This window comes from Tympanuchus pallidicinctus, unplaced genomic scaffold, assembly GCF_026119805.1.
Source record: "Tympanuchus pallidicinctus isolate F22 unplaced genomic scaffold, pur_lepc_1.0 scaffold10, whole genome shotgun sequence".
Lineage (NCBI taxonomy): Eukaryota > Metazoa > Chordata > Aves > Galliformes > Phasianidae > Tympanuchus > Tympanuchus pallidicinctus.
The window spans coordinates 19,037,055-19,062,283 of record NW_026294619.1 but is presented as its reverse complement, the minus strand read 5'-3'; the positions used below and the strand labels follow the sequence as shown (position 1 = coordinate 19,062,283).

The following is a 25,229-nucleotide window of genomic DNA, read 5'->3' as shown; positions in this document are numbered from 1 at the left end:
TGGATTTTTCAGCTGTACATTAAATACTCATCCAGACTTAGAAAACTTTTTGAAAGTCTGGAGTAAACTGAAGTCGTAAGGGTCAATGAAACAAGTGGTGTTGGATCAGGCCCCTAGAGGTCACTGCAATTCTAGTAAGGGACACTAGAGTTATTTGGAGAAAGGTCAGAGGCTGAAGAAGTATTGATGTATCTGTCTTCTTGGATCAGGTCAGCTGGTGAAACCTGTTTTTGCAATTACCTTTGTGGCAACAAGTTCTTAGAGATGGATGCAGGAGAGCAGAGTTCGATCTTGTTCTGAAACAGACTTTCTGAACAGCTATCTAGAGAAGGCTTTTCTATTTCAACTACTGTTGATGGAGTTTTTTTGTTGTTGTTGTAGTTTTTTTTAAGTGCAATTTAAAACTAGAAAACAAACAAACATAAACTTTAGTTGGAGAGATATATAAACAGTGGACACTGCAATGAGGTTTTTCTGCCCCTTAATACTGGAAACAGCAGGTCTTCTGGTATTGCACATAGTGATTGTAAACACGTGGAAGGTGATCAACTGACTGAAAACTATCAGGAAAAAGCAAACAGCAGACTCCTTTGCCTTTTCATTCATTCCCTCATGCTATGCTCCAGGGACAGAGATGGTTCATGCTCTGCAGTAACACCAGCTCCCAGGAATGTGAATCTACATCACAGGAGTCAAGATAGCCACAGGCACCTGCGAGTTGGGTGTGCAAATGGAGACCTGAGTAACCAGAGCCTGATCTGAATCAGTTTCTGGCTCTGACTTGGTATATGCTGAAAACAGCATTTTCTTTAATGTGTGCTGTATATCATTAGGAAAGGTACACACACATACACATCATTGCTGCAGTGAAGTAGGTCAATATAGCAACCATACTCTTGAATACATTAAAGTAGTCATTCAGACTTTTTTAAATGATGTAGTAGGCTGAACAACAAAAAGCAGTACCTGATATGTGGGATTTGAATAGCAAAATGTAGCATGGAAGATTTTCCTGGAATTTGGCATAGAAAACAGAAAGGCCAAAGCGTTGATTGATGATTCCGTAATTAGGACAGAAAGAAAATTGTTCCCCCAAAAAAGATAATGAAGGTGCTGTAGTGAAATCCTGGATGGCCTCAGCAGTGCTGATTCCCAGGGAGAGCCCTGTAAACAGACTTTTGGTAGAAATAGGATGGAAGCTGTGCACAAAAGACTGCTGTGCTGTGTGAGTCTACAAGTAAGCAGGATTCCCTGCAGAAACCAGATTGTGTGAGGAACGCCAGACTCCATCATATGCTTTATCCTAGTGAAAGAAACTCAGCATCTCAAGCTAAGACTGAAAGAAGCCCCAGGGCAAAATGCTAATAGTATTGATGTGTGGATCAGATTTATGAGAGCATAAATGTTGATTTAATAATTGTATTTCATTTTGCTGCAAACAGTCTGTTAACATTCTCTACTGTGGTGAGATTTATCCTACCCATTTTACTATTAAGTGCCAGCAAGAGCTTTAGTGCTTTTTTTTTTTTTTTTTTTTTTCCTTCATTATTGTTTATTTTGCCATCTGCTTTCCTGATGGACAGTTTGTTTCCTGACTTTAATGTAACTCTCTGGGCTTAGTCTCTTCAGATTTAGATTACAGGCAATAGTAAGACATCTCATTCTTTGCATTTGCAGTCTACCAACTGGCTCAATTGAAGATTATGAAGACTGGATTTTCAGTTTTGTTTTTTAAGAATCAAAAAAGCCAGCACTGATGGTTTTGCTATGAGAGGATTAGGGACAGAGGATGATGCAGATGTTCTTTCTGATGTTGATTTATTTACTAGAGTAAACCCGATATTTTGCATAATACTCTTTCTGATTCTAAAAGTAAAGCAACATTTCATTTTCTTGGTTGATCTTGGCTTGGCTACTGCTCTGTTGTCTGTAGCATGATAGGGAGTAGATAGTCTGAGGTAATACTGAAATGCTAATAATTACATCCTAACTTAAGGAAAATTGTCAACACTGGTATATGTAAGACTAAGGTTCAAGACTTTCCTATTCTCTTAGCAAACTGGCTGATTTAATTTGGGGCAGAGGTAAATCTCTAGGATGCATATTATCTCGACTCATCTTGTTAACCCATACAAATCTAATGGAGCCTAGGATTTATAAAGCTTGATGTATACATAGTAAATCATTAATGCTCTCCCATAATCATAAGAAAAAAAGGACCTGGATCTCTTAGAGAGAAACTGCTGTTTAGAGAAAAATTAATGAATGATCTTTAATGCCTTCTCCTAGTTTCTTCCTCAGACTTCTTTCCTTTCTTACTCCCTTGCTCTTCATACAGCCTTCTTTATGGCGTTCTGTATTGCCAACGTTTGTTTCACCTAAATCAGCAAAAGGCTGGCAGAGGTCATCCAAACTGGTCACGTAAGCAAGAACTGTGAGAACAGGCCTGCACTGTCAGCTACAGCACTCACCAAACTCCTCCAGCTAGTCTTCCTTCAGAGCACACATTAAATGCCTGTGTTAGCTCCTATCTCACCCATCCTGCCCACATGAAAACATTTTAGAAGTCTGTATTTCTGGCCTTTAATTAAATAATGAACCAAATGTGCTATGTTACCATTTTATAGCCACAGTGCCACCATTAGCAGCTCTCTGAAAAATTAGATTAGACATAAGTCATTTTTTTCCTGGATTGTTCAGCTGTTCACAATATAATTGGGGGCTGGTCGAAATTGCGCTAAAGACATCACTGCTATTTTAGGTATAAAAAGTAACTTGTAAATAGTTCTTCCATGGAATGTAGATGAATATATTTAAGAAAATATTGAAAAAAGCAAAAAAGAGGCAATTTGTCCTAGATAAAGAAACTACTATGCTGCAGATTGTTTTATATTACCGCAGTATACTGGAGAGAGAAATAGCCTTGTAATTATTGCTGTGGTTTTCTATTTCATTGACCACGTGGCTTTTTGCCCTTCTGTTCTGACTTGCTTGCTTTCCGGACAAACCATTTCTCATCATTACCCTCTGATCCTTAGTAGACATGCACATTCTGATACTAATTTCTTTGCTGAAGAAACACTTTTCTCCTCAGCTCTTTTTACTGACATTCAGACTTCTCCAAATATGGTCTACTTAATAGGCCCTGATTCCTGATCCCTTCTCACAGCTTTGGTTGCTTGGTATGATTGTTCACATCCTGCACTCTGTGCCATGACTGCTCTCCTGATCATCACGGCTCTCTGAGAGGTGCTGTGTAATGCCTAGAGGCCTAGGCAGGTTGTTGGATTTCTTGTGTACTAGGGATCATTATTTTCTAGGTTAGTGGAGTACGGAGGAAGGATACGAATGTATGGACAGCCAGTAATGACCAGGGACAGACAGTGCTCTTCTCCAGGAAAATGTGCTTCAAAATTGAAAACTGCATTTGACCCGTTCTGCTCAGAGAATAGCTGAGGGATTTCTTCTTCATTTCAGGCAGCAGTTTTTCCTGTGCCCAAAACTACTGTTTTTAATGTGCTTTTTGTGTGTGTGTGTGCTCAGTTTTCTGAGGAAGTTTCACTGTTTTCTGATCATATTTCTTTCAGTTTATGTCCTTCTATTGATGGAGGCCCATACAGATCTTAGCAAAGTTTCAAAGTTTTCTCAGTTATATGTAGAATCATTATTTGGTGCAAACATAATACCATACGAATGCCTGGAATACATAAAATTGCATTTCTGAGACACCAGTTTTAAACAGTTCCAGTCTTTCTAGCTATTTCAGTACCACTAATAAGTGGTATTTTTCAAATCTGCATCTCTTGTTCTATTTCAGTGGTAGAATAGGAAGCCAGAGCCTCACCTATTATCAATTCCTTGTTCTGTTGATGTTATGGAAGTCCAGTTCACTTGTACCTTTGTTGAAGCTCAAAGTCTTTGCCCTGAAAAGAAGCAAAGAGCTGCTGAAAGGTTGGCTGGAAAGCAGTCAGGACCATCATGGGTGTTCAGCTGGTAAGCTGTGGCTGAGACCTGAAAGAAAACAGGACTGGTTTTCTAAGAAATGTAACTGTGTCCAGCTGCTTCTCCATCGTATCTTCACTTGTAAGCCCCCATCAGGTTTCCTGTTTCTTTTTTGACCTACGTTCAACTGCTACTATGATATCCCCATCAGTGCACACAGCTCAGCCTTTTACCTTTTTTACTTCGCACCTCTCTTACAGGGCCAAGAGACAGCTAGAAACCCCTCGGTGTTTTTGGGGCTGATAGACAAAAGGGAATATTGCTACATCTAAATCTATCACGTGGTTAAATTCAAAAGCACTCAATATTTCCTGATTCAAACCCTGTCCCATAGCTCTGTTAAAGGTTATTTTGAATTTTAAGCCCTGTGAGTAGGATAGGGATTGAGATATATTTATATGTCGGTTAAAGGCAAATGCTTGTGAACTTGAAGTGGCACTGATTTTAAAATTGGGGAAAAGTCAAGATTCGTGACTGAAATTTCACCGTTTACTTTTCTTAGAAATATTAAGCAAAATATTAACTTACCTGAAAAGACATGAACACCAATGAAGTTGAGAGCTCTTATTTTTCCTAATGTCTGCAGTCTTTCCTGATGTCTGTAGATCTCTCATTTCCAGCATCTATGGAATCTTACTACATCTCCTATCATCGGGAGCTTTATTTAAGAAAATGTTATACCAGGAAGTTGTTAAATATTGTATGGATTGCTTCAGTACAATACACAGAGTGAAAATCACCTCTTAAAGTGAGAGGAGGACTCATCCCTCAGGCTTTGTACATGGGGAATGGGAGTTTGGGATGGCGTTACTCAATATTCACTCTTCCGGCCTAGCTGTAGTTGCATCACTGAGCTGTGCTGGTATGGTATGCCTGCTGCTGTCATTCTGCTTCCCAAAATGATTCTAGCCACCTTCTTACATAGCAGTATGAAAAATTTAGAAATGTAGTGTCTTTCTCTGCAATGACTTGAATATGCACTCTCAGAGCAGGATTTTAAAAACATGAAAAATTTGATGCTACTGCTTCACTATGGTAACTGTTGTCCTACTTTATATTTTTAATACCTTACTGAAATTTTCATAGCTATGTAGGGAATTATGCCACATTTTCTGTTAATCTTAGAAGTATATGTACCCAACTACTAAAAAGCTTAACAATTTCAAACTTCTCCTTCTAAATATTGCTGGGCTGTTCTGTATGTTTTGATAGGTAGTACTTGCTAGAATATATATGGCTAAATGAGAATTAAGTGAATTTATTCACAGTAAAGATACCTTAAAATACCACAGCATCTTTAATATTGTTTCAGATAGCTGCAGAGGAGCATTTCACTTCACCTCAACTGATTTCATGGCGTTGCTTTCAGTGTAGCTGTTATGTAATGCAGAGCTATAGCTGGAGAGAGAAATGAAAGGTTATTTTTGATTGCTGTTGTGCATAAAGTATGAAAGGAAATGTAATTGGTAAAAGTGCAGGGAAAATTGTGCATTTCAGATATTTATTATTTGTAAATTTCATATGAATTCATGATAGGAAAAAGAAATAGTACCTGCTTCATGAAACATGATTAAGAGTTAAAATATAATTAAGCTAAGTGCATTTTTTGATAACCAACTGTCTGATGAAAGGATGACTTCCTGTTAGCATTCTTTAGAATTGCCAAAATGATGCATTTTTGCATACCAAGAGAAAATTAGATGTATTGCCTGTCTGCTGCTTCATATACCTATGCTATGATAATATTATCTGTCTTGCAGATCGCTATCTTCAGTCAGTCCAGTATTTTATAAATGGCATTTTTCTTTTTTAATATTAAAAAATATTAAAAGTTGTCCCTTCTTCCCATAGGTCATACATAGCAAAACAAAGTACACGTTACTCTGCTTGAGCAGTGTTCCTATTGAAATCAGCTGCTATAGGCTGTATTCTGGTCCTGTGCTATGCTAATGCATTAGCTCCTGATGTTGGCAGGAACGTTCTGACCGATGAAGCCATCATGTGCCTTGAGATCTACCCAACACTGGAACTTTTTGAGCGCAATTTATCTCCTTACACAGCGTAATGAAGTTTTACTTCTGCATAGATTCACTTTTGAAACTTAAATTTCGGCCCAATTTTCTGCTTACTAAATTGGTGAAAAACTTCCCTTCTGTAGTCAAAATATTAAATCTTCATTAATTCAGTATATCTTATTCTTGACAAACTTGGTAGGGATTTGACTGAATGTAGAACTAAGGAAGCCACAACCTAGGATGACTCAAGGATTCTTATTTGCCTTAATTTACAAGAATACATAGGTGGTAGGTGCATATAAAAATGTCTCATATTCCTTGTCTACTTCCCCAACTAATATAAATGACTCCATTTAGGGAATATTGATTTTCTGGAACTACTAAGTTGGCTCAGGAGATGGTCATGTTTCCTGTCTTGTTTTGTGAGTGTTGATTAGGCTAGTTATTCTCTTTGGTAAGACACCTTTTTATACTTTAAAGTACTCTGCTAAAGGTTATTCGTGAAATAAGCTTTTCATAAATTAGAGGAAATTGGCTCTGATTTTGTCTCCCTCACATAGAAGTGTTGGTAATGTTGCATGATACCAGTTCTCAGCAGCAGCATAAATGGATTAACAAGGATTTTCAGTATCAGAAAGACATTAAGATTTCCAGGGCTGCTGTGTTATTAGAATAAAAGTACAGGGCTGCTTCAAAAGGAATGCCTCCTATTTTATTATGTCAGCCCACAACATCAGAGGTGGATGTTGGTGGTATGGCAGTAGAGGCTGAACCTTCCCACCAATATTCCATTATATTTTGTTGCCATTTGACAGGTGGCAGTAGAAGGGCAGTCTGACAAAATGGTGTCTGACATGGAAGTACGTATGAAGCAAAGGTGTGTCACTGATTCTTCCGTGTGAAACAGTGGCACCCACTGACATTCATCAATGCTTGCTGAACGTTTCTGGAGACTAACTAGTGGATATGAGCACAGTGATGCAAAGTGTGGTACGTTTCAGCAGTGCTGATAGTGACAGTGGGTTACTTACACTGGTACAGCTCTTCACAAGTGTGGCATGCAGGCTTTTGTTCACTGCTGGTGAAAATGCATAGCTAAAGGTGATGACTGTGTTGCAAAAATAGTGTTTTGTAGCTGAGAATTTGCTGTATCAAATAGCATTATTGTACTCTTTGTATCTGCTGTTGTTTCCGTGGAAATAAATAAGAGGCATTACTTCTGGAGTGACCTACCTATTTTTGAGTCCAGCTGCAGAAATTCTTCTGTTGTGACACTGTCCAAAAACAGGGCATTTTTTGCATAATTTCAAACATCTTTTTAGAAACTGAAAATGGAATTTGAATACTGGCTTTTCATCCAGCTTTGAAAAAATAATTGTGAGTAAAATAAAGAACGGCTTCTAAATAATAAGATTTGAAATAAAATGTTGCTACACATTTCTAATTCTTTTAAATATGATCATTAAACGATAGAACCTAGGTTTGTTTTTTTCAAAAACTACTAAAAAAATAGTAAATTACTTCTATCTGAATATTATTTTGAAAGGAATTCACCTATAGTAATGAAATCTCTGAACTGACTTTCTGTAGATGTTTAATTGCTTGACAGAGTTCTCCTTCACTAATATACAGGGAAAATGAATTGGAAACTTTAACATAGCATAATTCTTGTTGGAAGTGCTTACATGCTAATCCATTTGAAGAAATCTGGCTGACTATTTTTCACAAAAGAACCAAATTAATTAGGTAAGTGACATGAAAATTCTTTTTCACTTCTACTTACAACTTAGACTTAATAGCATACTATAAGAAATGACAACAAATAGTGTGTGGGAAGTGGGAAAATCAAGAGTTCAGATAGAGGCAGACTATATTGTGTATCTTCATGGGCTTTCAGTATTTAATTCCGGGTTCTGTAGGTGTTTTAAAACACAGTTTCTTTTCTCTCAAATGAACTGTGCTTCCAAATTACTGCTGTAAAAATTAATCAGTGTAACAATACAGGAGTACATGTGGCCTCAGTTATTGACTGTTGTGTTAGCCACTGCAGTGGTTCACATGACAGATCACAGATATACACAGACGATCGCTCACATCCTACAGATAGATTTATACAAGTGGAAAATGATGAAATCAATTGATATGGATGACATTTTAAAATAACCAAGATGTTATTGAGATTTTTCAGTCCAAAAACCTTGAAGTCAAATGCCTAAAACTTTGTTTGCAGTTATGTTCACTGAAATTTTCTGCATGTCCAACCACAGGGCCAAAAACTGAGGAGTACAGCAGTCAGTCAATGATAAATGGTGAGGTAAACAAGTAGGAACAAACTTTCTTAGCTTTTCACTGAAAAATAGTGATGAAATGAATATTCTGCTACTCCATAGAAGCACTCAGCTATCTTAACTCAGTGAATCAAGATCCAGTTATTAAGGATGTAGACAATGCCAATTCAATTCCCTGCACTTCTACGACCTCCTGTGTGATATTAGACAAATAACTTACCTGCCTCAGGCTTTGTTTGGCAAATGGAGACAGCATGTTATTTTACACATCAGATAGTTGATGCACCAGCAAGAATGCACATTCCAACTTGTGGCACAGGCAGGAGTTCAGACTCTGACACCTCCATTCAGATTAGTCCTTTGCACTGAATCAAACAGCAGAGAAAATATGGTAAATAATAACATTATTAAAACTTTATCACAGAACATGTTCAAAGGAGTGAAACTGAAGTATCACAGATAGCATTTAATTCTGTTTTCCCTAAGTCCTGCATTCTTGGGTTTGATTTTTGTTTTTTCAATCTAATGGATTAATGTTACCTGAGAGTGCTATTTTTTTTTTATAATTTAGATTCGTCGTGGTGCTTGAACCCAAACTTGTTTAAAAGATTTCCTCTCCAGGAATTCCTGCTGTGTAGCTCATGAAAGCTTGTAGCAAATTGTGGATCTGTTGGAGGGATAAGTTTCATCTCTTCCACATCAACTTCTGCTTTCATTGGCAGCAGCAAGGACAAGGAGATAGAAAACACACAGGACAGTTTGTGTAGAAGAAATAACAGGAATCACATAAGTGAGAATAAGAAGTAATTAGAAGACTCCTGATTTGCAAGGATTGAGTTTAGAAGCTCATAATCTTTGTAGGAAAGTGAGAAGGGAAGGAGTGAATAATACTCTGAAAAAAATCAAGGTTGATAAAGGAAATCCTGAAGAAAAGTGGGGGGTTTGTGAAGGGGCAAAACATTCTTACTCTCTCTCCACAACACAGAGTTTTGGAGATATCCTCCCTTGCACATTCCCTTCTCTCCCCAAAGACAAGTTACTGACACGTAGGTCATTACCTGACAGCTACTGAGTACTATGACTGTCCCTTTGAGTGCTTTTAGCCAACAGACAGCCTCAGATAATACACATTATCTCAGATCTTAATGAAACAAATGTATGAGAATGTGTTTCATCCCGCTGATAGGCTAAGACCATTTTTCTTCCCTGCCAGTGAGGCTCAGCTGGCCTGGGGCAAATTGCTCAATTGTGATCATTCAGCCTGAAGTATCCCATGAAGACCTGAGCAACACAAGCAGGGCAAAACCATGAGTGGCAAAGGGAGACATCACCTGGCAGAACTCCAGCAGGAAAAGAGCCTCAGCTTCTGCATGGTGAAACTCAGCTGGCTACAGATTGCCCACCGTGTGTCAGCGTTCAGTGGAGAGGTGGCTGACAGATTGGGTGAAACATTTATGCCTGCCAGAGCAGAAGACAGAAATCCCTGCAGTGAGATTCAGGCATTGAAGTGAGAGTCATGGACAGGACTGCCCCCATCAGCTCAGGCTGCCCAGGACCCAATCCAACCTGGCCTTGAGTGCCTGCAGGTATGGGGCACCACAACTTCTATGGGTAGCCTGTGCCAGTGTCTCAGCACCCTCTGAGTAAAGAATTTCTTCCTAACAAATAACCTAAATTTCGCCTCTTCTAGTTTAAAGCCATTCCTCCTTGTCCTATCACTGTCAGATTGTGTAAAAAGTTGTTGGTCCACCTCCTGCTCATCAGATTTATATGTAAACCAAATTTGTCCCTCTCTTTCACTTTCAAATTTTATTTTCTCCCACTTTAAAACATATTCAAGGAATAAAGGAGAAATAACCTTTTCTTTGGTTAACAAAATGAAAGTGAAGCCCTGCAAGTAAATGCCACCCTTTATTCCTTTTCATGTTAGCATCTAAAGAACCATCCTAATGCTGTGGTGGCACAGCATCTTGACATTCTGACATGAGTGAAGAAATTCAACAGGAGATGTTTACTAGTAAAAGATGGCTCAAACTACAGAGTTTCCTGACAGCAGGCTGCACAGTACAGTTAATCAGAATTTACTTTTGTTGATCTTGATTCTAATCAGAGATAGGCAGACATCATGTACATACCTGGAGAAAATCCCCTGCTGCACTGACAGTGCTGATGCATTAAGCCGGTCCTCTAAATGCTGAATGAAGCATGTCATGTTCTGTGTAAGAGATTAGAACAGAGAGCCTAAATTTATTGTTGTATCTGTTCCCTTTATCTCAAATCTCATATTTGAGCTTTCTGAATAGATACACAAGGCAACTGTCATTCTTTATCTGTAAATGGATTTCTGGGAGGCTAAACATCAGCTGAATAATTATAAAACAACAGTTGTATAAGCCTGCAAATTATGTGGAGTAAAATGTCCTTGTGTCTGATTAGTAATCTCAGTGTTCACTAACAGAATCCACTGAGATGTCCCAGGCACAAACACTGCAATGTAGCTTTGAGCTACAACTTAACATTCACTCTGAGAAACAGCATGCAATTCACCAGCATGCCTGAACCCACAGCAGCAGCGTCTTGCCACTTACTTTCTATAATTCACAGGCTGTAAACTGTGCTCTGCTTACAATAAATTGTACAAGAAAACCACCAGTGACGCACATATTTCTGCTGGAAATTACTACACAGATGCTGGGTAAGCCTGTGGCTGTTTTACAAGATACCAACCTTGCTGACTCTGAGCTTTCCCACCAGGACTACCTGGAAGAGATAGATACAGCTTTGGCTCTACTCTTAAAGACAATAAGAAAGGGATTTGTTCAATAGGTGAAACCCAATCTCCTTGAGAATCCGTCTGTCAAAATAGTATAGATTTTTATTGGTGTTAGTGCTAAGCTGACATGGTGCAGGTATGACTGATCTGTTCATCTACTGCTCATACAGGACAATGTGCTGGGATCAAAGTTTGAGATAAGTTCTTGGTGTTTCATTTTCCCTTTAGGCCAGGTGATACTGGGAGCATGCCAAGGACGTAGTTGGAGGGCCTGGCCTTGAAACATCTTTTTTTTTCTTACCCACTAGGCACAGCTTTTTGTACTAGACATGTCTTTCAATTCAGTGGAGCTTTGGTAGTGATGTTCTACAGCCTGTCCCTGCCATATTTCTTTGTGACTCCATTGACCTTAAAGGCAAAGGATTAGAATAAGAAAAGAAAGAATTGTGAAAATATTTTTTCAGGTAGAAAAGGAAGCCTGGGAGTCTCAGGAAAGTTGAATTCACAATTCCCAAGACTCAACATGATGAGGATATTCCTGCTTCTCTGTGCCCTGTTTCTTAAACAGGTTTGGAGTCCACTCTGTTGTTCCCTGATGCTATTTCAGTAGGCATTAAGAAAAAAAGCCCTGTTTCTAACATTAATTATTTGGAGAAGACAAAGTGTTTGTAGCAAATTTCAGTTATTATGTGGGTCACTCCAAAAGCAATGCCTCTTATTTATTTCCATGGAAATTACAAGCACAATGAAACTCTTTGATAAATCAAATTCTCAGGTACAAAACACTATTTTCTGGCATTCTCACCACCACTAGCTATGCATTTTTTCCATCAATGAACAAAAGCCTGCATGCCACACTTGTGAAGAGCCGTACCAGTGGAAGTGCTCCTCTGTCGCAGTCACCACTGCTGAAAGCTACCTCTGCATCACTGTGCTCACATGCACTGGTTGGTCTCCAGAAACATTCAGCAAGCATAAATGAATGTCCATGACTACCTTTTTTTTTTTTTTCATGGAGGAATTCAATGACACACCTTTGCTTCAAATGCACTTCCATGTCAGATGCTGTTCTGTCAGACTACCCTTCTGCTGCCATCTGTCTCACAGCAGCAACATGTAATGGAAAATTGGTGGGAAGGTTCAGCCTCTACTGCCATACCGCCAACATCCGCCTCTGATGTCGTGGGCTGACATAATAAAATAGGAGGCGTCACTTTCTGAACAGCCCTGTAGTTTGTTGAATAGCCACTTTATACAGGTTTCATAAGAATTGTCATATTTAGTACAGGAAGTGAGTGTTCTTGATATAGTGTCAGCCCTCTGCCACATTGAGAGCATAAGCCTAAAATATTTTTATCCTGTCTCGTCTCTCAAAGATTTTGAGTTTATATTACTTCATTTTTTCCTCATGACAAAAAGCACCGAGGAGCCTATTCACTAGGAAATTACAGACCTCATTTCATGAACAAAATCCTCTAGGCGTTACGGACCAATTTGCAGTACTGGGTGCTGACAGTGATGAGACTGCACTCAGTGCTGGATAGATACACAGGTGGAACTCCAACTCCATTCCCCAGAAGCTCAAGGAAAAGTCAGAGCTTCAAGGTTCAGTGTTTAATTTAAATACTTATACAATCAACACAGGCAGCAATATCTGGCGTTTTTCATGGGTTATTACTGTGGGTGGGAAGGCTCAACTCTGCTTTTTCACAATTGTTTATTTACTTTCTGTTGCATCTTTGCTGTGGTGGTTCATGGAGAGAGCTGCACTGACAAGTAATAGTGGCTGCAACTGTGACTGGCTCTTGCACAGATGAGACCAGGAGAGGGAAGTATCTAGCTGTGTTATGACCAATCATTAGTACATTCCTTGAGGAAATAAAAGACTAAAATTGTTAAGTAAATTATTCACTGCAAATTATTCTCTCAGTTCCATTTGCTATTTTGGGATTTCTGCTATATCTAGGCAACCTAGGCCAGACAGAGTATAGGCATGGACATAAAAGCAAAGGATACATTATAGAAGCCCTGTGTTAATTGAAATAAATAGCCTAACACACTTTGGAATTGCTTAGCATAAGGGAAAGCAATGTAAGCTATCTAAGTCTCCATTTAAACTTGGGCCAGATTTCTGTGATGGACTGATACAAAATTTTCATCTTGTTTGCTTTTTGGCTACTGTGCTAAACTCTTTATTCTAATTTTGCTCTACTTTTTGTAATACAAAAATAATCAAATACTGAAAGCATGAGCTTACAGTGTAGACTGTAGGTAGTTTGTTCTTTCAAGGTAAGATAACTGGATGGAGCCAGTGAGGACTTTGACACTGTTGTGGCATTTGATACTGTGTGGGTGGAAGACACATAAAGCACTCGAGTATCCAGGACTATTTATCATGGACCACTCATTAAAACTGAATAATGATAATAATAATAAGCTATAACGTATATTGCCTTTTATAAAAGGAATCATTCTCATGGGGTCATCTTAATTACTAAGTGGAACACTTTTCTTCCCATTGGACTTTGCAGAGTGGAGAGCAGCATTACCTGGGTATTTCAGGATGGAGGACTCAAATCTGAGCCCAATAAAATGAATCTTCAAAACTTCTATTGATTTTGCTGCAGTTTGGATGAGGTCCAAAGACCAGCAAGGAAATGGAATAAGTTATGTGCAATCATGTCCAATAGAAAATTAGGTATGAGAATTTTAATTGCTATTTTACTTAGGTATTCATTCCTCTTCGAAAATACATCTTGAAATACAGAGAATACAAGCACCAAGCTTTTTATTATTTTTTAATAGAGAAGAGCCCTCTTTGAAATGTATTGGTTAACTTCCTGTTATACGTTTGTTTTTTTTTCACTTAGTTACTTTTTAAAACTAGTGTGGGTCAACCTTCCAAGGACAAGAACATAATCAGGTCAGCTTTCAAGCTGCTATAATTTTTCTGATATGTGGATGAGGAAAGGAAATAGATATGGGTGGGCACTATATCTCTTGAAATGGCCTCTTTCTTCCTGTTTAACAATAAATATTCTACAGAAAGGAAGCTCATATATTACTCTTCAGATGAGTTCCCATTTTATTAATCATGAAGATTTTAATAGTGGCCTGAGACAGGAAATCACATTCTAATGATCTGCACAGTCTTATTTAATCCTCAGGTTTAGATCAGATAAAAAAGAAAAGCAATATACTGCAATGTACAGCTATGTAGATAAATAATAGGGTTTAATTACTGTAAAACATACGTACAGCATTTTTAATAACATATGGATTTACTGAATTACTAAGGCTGATTAAATATCAATGGTAAAACCTCCTTAGGGTTAGAAACTTAAATAGACTTTTCAAGTGCTGTTATCAGATACATGAAAGAAAAATATACCTTAGAGTTAATAATAATGATGAATTATATATCCCTTGGAGTTTATAATAATAATTATTAATAATCAATATTTAATTAATAATAATGCTGATGAACTCTGAGGGATATCACATTGATAATAAAATTCAGCTCTATACAGAAGGAATGTAGTTCTAATTAAAATGTGAAGTAAAGCATTTTGGGTGCTGGGCTAAGGTTCAATACATACACAGAAAAAACAGACAGGGCTTTACCAGGATGTGTGCACTGAGTGTTTGGATCCACAAGGATTCATGAATTGCTATCTGACGGAAGACGTTTTCACAGGCTTGCTAAAAGAAGTTTTAACTGCAAAACGTATGAGGAAATTGCTTCAAATAGATCGTCTTGAAAACTATTTTTTTTTCTGAAAAAATGTCAGAAATTTTTGAAAAATATTTATTTTTTTTACCTACTTCTTCACTTTTTCAGCTCTGCAACTTACTTAGAAATAGTTTTCTTTGTTCATCTGCAGCATTGAAACTCTGTGGGTGGCTCAAATGTTTTAAGTTTGAGATTTGCCTGAATCTTCAATAAAAAGGCAATGTTTTTTTTTTTTTGTAGTTTCAGATTTTATACTCCATGATTCACAACAAACTAGTTTTCTGTAGGATACTCAATACTTGTTTGTTTGAATTTGGCAAATAATATCAAACAAGATGAAGCAGACAATCAGAGCTCACTTAGTATCTACTTTCATTGAAGCCTCTCTGCTGTAAACCTCCTGCTAGAGTTGTTCTTTCTCCCTTCTACTTTTCACCTAATCAGTGACAGCAGAGAACTGAAAAAGCTATTTCAGGATGTCCAAATTCTCTGGCAAAAAAAAAAAAAGGCAAAAAACTATTTGACCATGGAAAAGAAGACAGCCTTAGAAATTTTCTCTCCCACTAAGTGGTCTTTAACCTCGCTACATTTATTGAATGGCTGTAGAGCAGTGAGTGGGAGGAATTAAGAACCAGCTGGACCATGTGTCACAGCATAGCACACACCTGCTGGGGAATAAAATCCTTGGATGCTTATGAGCGCAGCACTCCTTCACATTCGAGTCTCAGCACAAGTTGAAATGAAGGGTGCTGTTAGTGCCATGAGGTTGAGTGGGATAAATGAGAGGGGAAAAGAGACTGCATTTCTTGAGGTTGTGCAAAGTCTTCCTGAGGTCTGATGGTGACATAAAGGAGAATACATATTAAAGAGTTTCTCACTCTGCACTCTGTGCTCATTCTCAACTCGTCCTTAGTGCACCTCTCTCTCTGCAGTCACTTCCTCTCCTTCCTCACTCCCTCCCAAACTGCTATTTCAACTTGCTCGCCTTTTCTACAAAGCAGCTGAGCGGTCACATCCTGACTGAACAAGGAACTGCAGTGAGCGGTGTACCCTTGTGCGGTACGCGTTGTTATCGTTGTTAAGTTGCAAGCTTGTAGACTTTGCACATCAGTCAGACAATCTTAAATTTAAAATGTTGAAGAGAAAACCATCTAATGTGTCTGATAAGGAGAGAAGTCAAAAACCTAAGGTAAGAATGTTTAATTTTTATTGCCGGTAAATTATAACAGGAATTTCTTAAAGGAGGGCTTATGTACTTGAAAGGCCCAGGACTGGTTGTAATGCAGTGGAGCAATTCCTAAGGTTTTGCAGCTTCTACAGAAAATGTGAAGCTGAAAAATAAGACCTTGAATGCTTCAGGATTTCCTCAGCACTCTTTCAGTAATACAACTTCAACAGTCTATTTTTATATGATCACTTTATAAATGTAACGGTCCAATCCAAGAAATCATTACAAAGCTGATATAGTGTTGTTGAAGAGCCTTGCTATACTGGAGTTTGTTGTTGCATGTTCTTCATCAGTCTTTTATCAGAGACACTCACAAAAATTTCCTCTACCCCCTGAATTTATGACAAACTGACGCTATCCTAAGAAATACTGTGAGAAATAGTTTACTGATCCTTCTTGTCTTTGTTTGGGAGCACACTTTGCAGTGTGACACCTGTATCCTAAGAGACTATTGCAGGCAGTTCTTCAGAAGGAATGTCATTTGGTTTTACATGACATTGGCTTTTATGTGTCCCACTTGCAGTTTTAGACTATGATTTGTTAACAATTAATGTTTTTAGTGTTTTTTTTCATGGACTTGAAACATACTTTAATTACTTTCTCCATAGATTTACGTGCTTTTTAAGCATTAGGCTTGTTTGTGGTATGTATTTTCTTTTGTTCGTATCTTAAAGTCAGGGAAGAAGTATAGTTAATATCTAGCTACGCTGTAGGTCAGGTGAAAAGATCACAATAGAGCCTGTAGATGAGCGTCGTTTTCCTGCCCACTGAATACTTGCAAAATTGAGTTATTAAGTTTTGGTTACTTTTTTCTTCCAGAATAACATCTTCCTTAACAAATGGTATGATCTGAGGGACATGGTATAGTAGGCATGTGGTGATGAATTGATGGCTGGACTAGATGATGTTAGAGGTCTTTTCCAACCTTAATGATTCTATGATTTATTTTTTTTTCCTTTCACACAGCTGGTTATTCATTCATGAATTCACTCCATGCTACTCAAATGCTAGTGTTATGGCTTCTCAAATCTGTGAATCTGTGTGAATATAAAGTCTCTGAATATGGTGTATATATACATATATTGATTCACTGTGTGTATAAAGCAGGGATAAAAAGAGTCTAAACACTTGACTGATTGTCAGACTTACATGATCTTGCTGCACTGACTTCTGGTAAATTTTTATGCAAAAAATGCAAGGTTTTGGTGAAGCAGATCAGGATTTCTTTCTGCCTTAGTAACGTACTTTGAAACACTTCACCTACTGTAGTCCCATTTTTGCACAGAATTCTGTAAACTTTCCACAATTGCAGTCTTTTGCTGAATGTGCTATTGACAGAAATGTCATGGGAGGAAACAGTTTCCCCCTCCCATAGAAGAGAAATTTTAGTTTTTTGTTGCATGTTTGGAAATATGCACTGTGTAAGCAATGCAAATACCTAACTTGCTCAATACAGAATTGAGTAACATGGGGTGCAAGTCTTCACCTCTAAACAGAAATTACAAAATTTCACAACTGGGGCCCCTGGATGGTTTCCTGGCTACCACTGTTCTGCGTAGGCAGTATTTGACGTCTTCCTGTACGCACAGGGAGGGATGTCATCATCAGTGTGGAGGTCTTGGGCTGTCTCACCTCTTCTTCAGGTGGCTGTCCTGGATATACTAAAGGAGAAAGTCATCAGTCTAGATTATCCAGTGAAAATCTGTATTGCTGCCAGAGACCTGCGAACAGAACAACCAAAATATCTTTTTAGGCAGCTGAGTTTTGCTGATAGTGACCACTGGTCTGTATCACGTTTGTTGCAAGTTCTGTGCATTATTCAGGTGTTACACCTAGATTTTATTTTTAATCCTCCTGTTTTTATTGTTTTCTAATGTGAAATTACTTAATGCCCATGAAGAATATCTGGCATCCATTATGCCTTTTGATAAAGATGAAATACCATGTAAAGTTGATGCTGAAACCTTACCCCAGTCAATTTGCTGTCCCATGGTACAAAGCCACTGCTAGTGGTGGAAAGGTGGCCAGTGGAGCAGTACAGATTCTCCGTATTTAACTGCCCATTCTCTGTGTACAATGCATTTGCTTTATTATTGTGTTGCTTCAGAGACTTCTGCAGATGTGTAAGGTGCTACATAGGCAAAAACGAACATCTTGAAACTCTTGGTGTTTATTATTAAAACTTCAATACCTGTCCACTGCCATGAAGAACTGGTGTTGCAGTTTTTCCTTATGCAGCAAGGATTTCTGTAGCACCACAATTGTGTTCATAATTTCTATGCACATCTTGCAGCTTTTATGTATGCATGTTTTTACATACAGCTACTATATGATTTGTATGTAGCAGAAACTAAATAATATTCATTTGTGAGCAAAAAAAATCTACACCACTTGTCATTCCAGAGAAAATGGGGAGATAAATGCTTTCAAAAGAGGCACCAAAAGAGTGATCCTTTGCTGATGTTTGTCCTTGTGGCTCCATGTACTGCTATGGGCCTGCTCACATATATTTTACAGAAGCTGAGGCCCAGGTAGCTGAATTATAAAGTAGAAGTACTGAGGCTTAAAAATACTCAGTCTAAAATAGAAGAAATTCAACCTTATCAAAGGGCTAACCTCTCTATTTCAAGCCTGTCCTCTCCCTAACACACCTCTGTCTGCCCAAGTCCTGAAATGACTTTATATCATGGTGCAAGCTGAGTGCTTCCCATCAGCCCATCCACCACAGCTCTCTCTTGGCGCTTCACTTCAGCCCTCACTGTCCTTTTCCATCAGCTGAGATGTGACTCGGTTTATACTGTGCGGCTCTCTGGGCTGCACAGTTACCAGTGGGCAGCTGAGGTCATGTGCACAAGGTGGAGCACCTAGCCTTGCAGTCAGTGCCCACAGTGCTAGGTGGAGTGCTGTGGGCGAAGCATGCCTTCTGCACTGCTTGCAGCATTGGTAGGAGAGATCTGCAGCAACATATTGCTGCCAGATGTGTTTCAGCCAGGGCTTGGTACAGCCTGCCCCAGAGTGCTCACAAAGCTGGGGGAGAGGAGAGTGGCTCACTCAGAAGATGTCAAGGACCCCTAACATCACCTGGATTGTATCTTCACTGCACTTACGGCACTACAGATCTCTGTGCATCTGGGGAATAGCACGAAGCAGGTTTAGAAGAAATTAAACATGGTCTCTTTGATGTACTTCAGGCAGCACTGTACAAACAAAACAGTGCTAAAAGAAAAAAAAGAAAAACATTTTGCAGCAAAGGTACATTCCACTTTGCGCTGTTTAACACTTTTGACCAGGTGTAAATAAGAGTGAAAGGTGCAAATAATCTGCAAAACATCCCTGCACTGCACAGTGCACTTCACACAGTGTAATGTTTGGGGCAGCAGGTTTTCTTTTGTCTCTCTTTCAAATTCCTACACACTGAAAACTTGAGAACTGCCTGATGATTCTTGGCTTTACTTCAAGCTGAAGCAAATAAGATTTTTTGCTTTTTTTTTTTTTTTCTGGCTTGACTGAAGAAAGTCTTGTGTCATTATTTTACATGACAGATGATCTATGTTTATGCTAAAGGTTTGAGACATTTTTGTTTCCTTATTCCACTTCCAAATGTGCTTGATGCTTGGAACTCAGCTTACTTCTGGTGTAAGACAATTCAGGGTCAATGCGTGTGCATTTTGTTCAGGCAAAAATATGTCCAAGCTTCTAATTAAATCAATAATCTCTTACTGATGTGATAAACTATTACTCTCAGCCTCATAAGAAATTAGTGGCAAATCCAGTGGAAGGCAATTTTTACTTCCATTGTGTTTACACACATTACAACTTAAATGTGTAAACTGCACACATTTACTGTGCAACCTTATTCCCTAGTAGTATTTCATATCATTAATTTTCCTTTTTATAAGCTTCACACAAAACCTTGCCTCCACAAAAATCCATGCACATTTTGGCCATAGACTTAATGAGCCCCGGATTTCACTTTTGTATATATTCGTCACAGAAAGCCTGATCCCCAAAACACGTAAATGAATAAATTAGCTGTGATCCTATTGATTTCTATGGGCTTTGTAATCTAAGTCATGTTTATCACGTGTTTGGAGTCTATACTGCAGACAGATGCTATAAGCAAGTTTTGTGGTGCAGCTTTCTGAGATGATGGCTTGTGCAGTACTCTGTACTGGGAAATACTTGAAGAGACAATAGGAGATAGGTACAGCAAATCTAAAAGCCAAAAATAATTCAGCATATAATTATATCTTTTGTAGGACAAGATCTGCAGTGAATAGATTGCTCTTTGCTAATGAATATTAACTAGGTTTTATCTTTGAGTGGTAAAAGCTGAGGTTTTTAATTTTATTTCAAAGGTAAGGATGGGCAGAGTTCTGAAAATATAGCAAGTTTAAAATTCTTTTCTTCCTGAAATTTGGAGTGTATCATAAATGAACTACTGCTAATGTCACAGATGCTAATTTTCACAGCCGTGGCTGAAGTGATGTTCGTTTCCATTTGCGTTACATTCTAACAGTGATGCGAGGCGAGAAGCTGTTTGCACCATACTGCCCGCTGTGCAAATTTATGCTCATAGGCAAAGATGACACGTAGTTCTGTCATGAAAGGTCTTTACTCCATTGCCTCTTGAAGAAGGAGTGTTTGTCAAAATCCATTTTAACATTGTTAAATAAGCAGAAGCAGATGACAACATCTGGGGAGTAGTTTTAAGAATCTGGTTTGTAGTGGAAATACCTGTGGGCCTTTCTCAGAAAGTGTTCAGAGAAAGAAAAAATGATACCGTTATAACCATGTATGAGCAGACAGGGAAAAAGGGATTGCAAGTCACACGTCAGAAGGTGTTTCCTGTCTCCCTCAGACTTCAGAAAAACAAGAACAAGGTTAGAGTTAACCTTGGGGTATTTTTCTTGTGTGAGTGGAAAGTTCTCCAACCATATTGCAGCTCCTCTCATAACAGTTTTCTTTTTTTCCTTCTTTATATCCACATTTTATTTTGAAAAAAGAAAAATCTTTTGTCTTTGCTCAGCCATGGAAAGCTTTGTTTCAGACCTTTTCTGTCCTAGCGTATACATTAACCTATCTCTTCTAATAAGAGTTTGAAACTCCTGGAATTTGATTTTCTCACTAAACATTAAGTAATGGTCCAGGGTCTTTGTGGTGAAACAATAGCCATCTCCCTCCTCTTTGTCGGGAAGCTGATCAGGATACACAGACCATATTTTGATGCTCAGATCAAGTTTTGTTTTGTTTTGTTTTTTTTCCAACCAAGCAATAGCATTTTAAGAAGCTTGTCCAAAATTTCATTCTCCACATATTCCTGGAAACTCAACTCTATCACAACAACTGTGACTGTACTCTCTGATAAGTGTGGTGGGATAAACACCAAGGTGATATAAATCAGTATTAGTTCCCTTCTAATTCTTTATCTTTATTGAGCATTTGATTGCTTCAGTACTGTGTTTCCAGGAAACACAAAGTACTCCAAATGAAACACTGGTGAGGATACCCATCATCGCTTGTAAAAAGCAGTAGCTGTGTAAGGGCAGGATAGAGGATGTGCCCTAAAGTTCTTTGTAGGTTTCAATACTTCTAGTAATCTGTGTTTTGTATAAATCCACACTGAAGTAATTGTAAAGCTGCAGGTGTAAGCCATTTGTGGGTGGTTACAAACACTTAAGCCAGAAGAATCAACCCCTTGCTGTGAAAATCTCTGTCAATACAGAATCACAGAAACACCAAGGTTTGAAAAGACCTACGAGATCATCCAGTCAACCATCCACCTATCACCAATAGTTCTAACTAAAGGAGTTCTCACTCACTCCAGGAAATGAAAATAAAAGTCTTCTGGGCCTCTGAAATCACCATATCCCTTAACTTTTATCTTCTGAAAGCTTATAAGAGTGACAGTGGTTTTATTTCAGTAGTTAGAAATAGTTTTGCTCACTTCCACAAATTAGCAATGTCAGTGGTTTTGCTCTAGTCATTTTTCTGCTTGGTACCAAGCTACAGATTATATGTGCTCTGAATATTTAGCAAGTCACATGTCCTCAGAACCATCATAATGGTAACCTTTGCTTGTACTTCAGTGGAGGAAGGAATTTGTGTGCACGTGTTTTGGTGTTCCAGAGGAGGATGAAAGATCTCTTACCTTTTTCCCAAGTGAAATCTTTCCTGTATTTGCTTGCTCATGCAATTCTAGCTGTTTATATCTTATTATACTGGCACAGTGGACGTGCATAGTCTTCTTTCTTTTTTTTTTTTTCCTCAAACTTGAGTCTGAAATTCCAGTCCTGAAAACGTCTGGAGATTTTGAACTTCTGTGAAGCTGCTTCTTTGACAATATGTATTGTAAACCATACTGTCCCTTTTTATTTGTTTTATTGTATAGATGCACAAAAAAGTGGATGATTTCACTTGTTTGCAGACTTCAGGCTGCTTAATTGCCAGTCCTAAGATCTACTGACTTATTTCTGGTTTGCTGAATGTCAGCAGTGAAAGATCTTTCATCACTACCTTTGAGGCCAACAAGAAAGCCCTTCTCTGAGAAAAAGATCTAGAGATCCATCTAACGTTTGCACCTTTAGATCTTTTGAATGGAGTCTTAGTCCTTTCCCTACCCTTTTATGTCTTAATCTCTTGTCTTCACAAGAACAACCAAGTAACCCCACACTTGATTTCCATGAGATGCTAAAAGGTTAATTACTGAGAACTGTAGGAAGTGGTGAGCTCCTCTACTTGGTCATGCTGATTACATTCAGAAGGTGTGGTAAATTGGCTGTGCCTTCGTGTATGTTGACACACAAGTGAGATCTGGGGCCGATACTATATTAGCTTAAGTTTTCCTGTCAGGTTTCTAATGGCTTCTTCAGGGATAAGAAAAGCTCTGTAGGAGCATTGCTCGACAAGAAAAGCATGGAAAAGCTATGGTGCTGTCTCATATTTTGCCTCTGCTGTTGTGTTTAAGATTGAGATGGATCTTTGTAACTGTCAGCCTGCGGTAATAAGATAAAGAAATCAGCTTTGCTTTGGCAGCACAGCCAAATACAGATGCATGAAGATGAGAAGACAAAGTAACCAGGACAGCTGAATGAGTTTACAAAGTTTGACTCTGCTGCCTTCACCTGTGCAAAAACGATGTTGAGTATTACCACTCATGAACTGCTTTCATTTTCTACAGCTGCACTATTTCTCTCATTCTTCTGTGTGTCTGCCTCCTTTTAAAGATCATATGTTAACTCCAACAACTGCCACAAAACAAAGCTGAAAAGGGGATATGGTTCAGTGATGTATGAACAGCTCAGAGACTGTGTAGTGAGTGCTTGAAATGACTGATGGTGACAGAAAGGTCATTCAGCTCTATCCACAAGTACCTGGCAAGGCTCTGCTGACATTGTCTGTTGGTTGAATTTCCATGATTTTCTTTTTCTCTCTAATGGAGTTTATATTTACTTGATTACTGTCTCTTGCTAATTGTGTCTACATGGGTAAAAATTTGAAAACTATTTGTTCGGGATTTTGGTTATTTTATGAAGGCATGGAGAAAAGTAGATGTTCCTACCATTCATGAAAGCTTGCAGCCTTGTAGCTAATGCAATTCACTTTACAGTGATAGGCTAGATTTGCAGAGGATTTCAAGCATAGCTTTGAATTTGGACTTCGTATAACCCCAAAGCCTTTGCTGCTATCTGTGCCTTGGTATCTCTCAACTATGCATGGTTTTCCTGGAGGGTGCAGAAGATTAGCCTTAATTTTGTCCCACATCAGAATGAAAAAAAAAAGCAAAAACAAAAAACTCACTCCAAATGTTTGGTGGGTTTGTTTTTTATGCAACAAAATTTCAGTTTTCCACTGAACTGTGCTCACAATCACCCAACTGCCAGATACACCCAACAGAGATAATCAAATAGAGAAAGGGGAATTGATGATACTAGATGAGTACTATTTGCCATAACCAGTGCTTGCAATGAGCTGTTGATTGCATTCATTCCTATCTGGCATGAAAATGACCTGAACAGAATCATGATGCTATCTTGCCTTGAGAGACTAGACATTTTTACCCACCCCAGGACTGCAGTGACAGAACTTACACTACAAAGAATACCCAGAATCTATTTATCTCGTACACTAAGACAATGCTAAATCAGTCGGAAAATCTAAGTTGGAAACAGTTTTTCAGCTTACTTACTGATTCAAAACAACAACAAAGTATTGAATTTATTTATTTACACTCAAAATTCTAATAAGCATGCCACAGATTTGCAAGCATATTTTCTGCAATCTTGTCTAGTTTTTGAAGCCTGTGAGGCTGTAATGAAATGCTAATCGTACTTTATTCGAGTGGACAATAAAAATAACTTTGGCCAATTGATGGCAATAAGCCAACACTGGAGTTCAGCCTTCTGACAAGGGAGGTTATATGAAGGGAAAAAAAAAATAATGGTGACACTGGCTATCATTTTAAAAGAGTGAAAAGGTAACCCACTGTAATGAGAAAAGTCTTTTCTCTGATTTTAATTGTTCTCCAAGATAAAACTAATATAAATAAATGGACATATAGTTTCAATGAAACAGTAAAATTCACAGTGACTGATGATAGATACTACACTATGTTTTGCTTCTCCACTGCACTGCATCTCCATTAAGGTAATTTCAGCTAATCTCACTGTGGGTTCATTAATCAAGTGTAGTCAGGATGTCTGAAGGGAGATAATGAGGGGATATAGAAGTTGACCTACTGTTGGGATCTTATTCTTCAGCAGTTAGTTTGTTTCTCATGTCTCATAATACATGTATACCGATAAATAAGTTCAAGTTGCAATTAGTGGTCGTAACAGATGACTAAAATATCTTTATTTACTTGCAAGTTCAAAATGATTCTGTAAACACATCAATTAACTTTGTGTTCTCCTTTATGTTACATGCCTATACAAATTTCCAACTGGCAGCATCAGTTGACAATGAAACGGAAAGAAGCTGGAGCAGAAACATTTTAAAATTTCCCCCCTTTTAGCCAAAGGTGGAAGCATTGATGGAGCCTAACTGCCAAAGTCCTTAATCTTTTCCTCTAAGCACTAGCATCCTAAATCCATACTGCAGTATCAGCAGTCTCTTAGTGACTTCCAAAATTTCTCCTCTAAAGAACCTAAGAAAAGATTTGTTCATTTTTTACTCATTTTTTACTCATTTA

At 38.2% G+C, this 25,229-nt stretch overlaps 1 protein-coding gene across 3 annotated transcripts in view; it reads left to right on the top strand.

Moving 5' to 3' along the window:
- SAMSN1 (SAM domain, SH3 domain and nuclear localization signals 1) overlaps nt 1-25,229 on the top strand; it is an 86,316-nt gene that overhangs the window by 37,730 nt on the left and 23,357 nt on the right. The window contains exon 1 of one of the 3 annotated variants that reach the window (XM_052666986.1): nt 15,725-16,000. The exons of the other annotated variants lie outside the window; for them this stretch is intronic. Within the exon in view, the coding sequence (XP_052522946.1) occupies nt 15,944-16,000 (57 nt within the window). The 5' untranslated portion in view covers nt 15,725-15,943. Of the gene's footprint in view, nt 1-15,724; nt 16,001-25,229 lie in introns of those variants that run through there. 3 annotated transcript variants of the gene reach the window in all.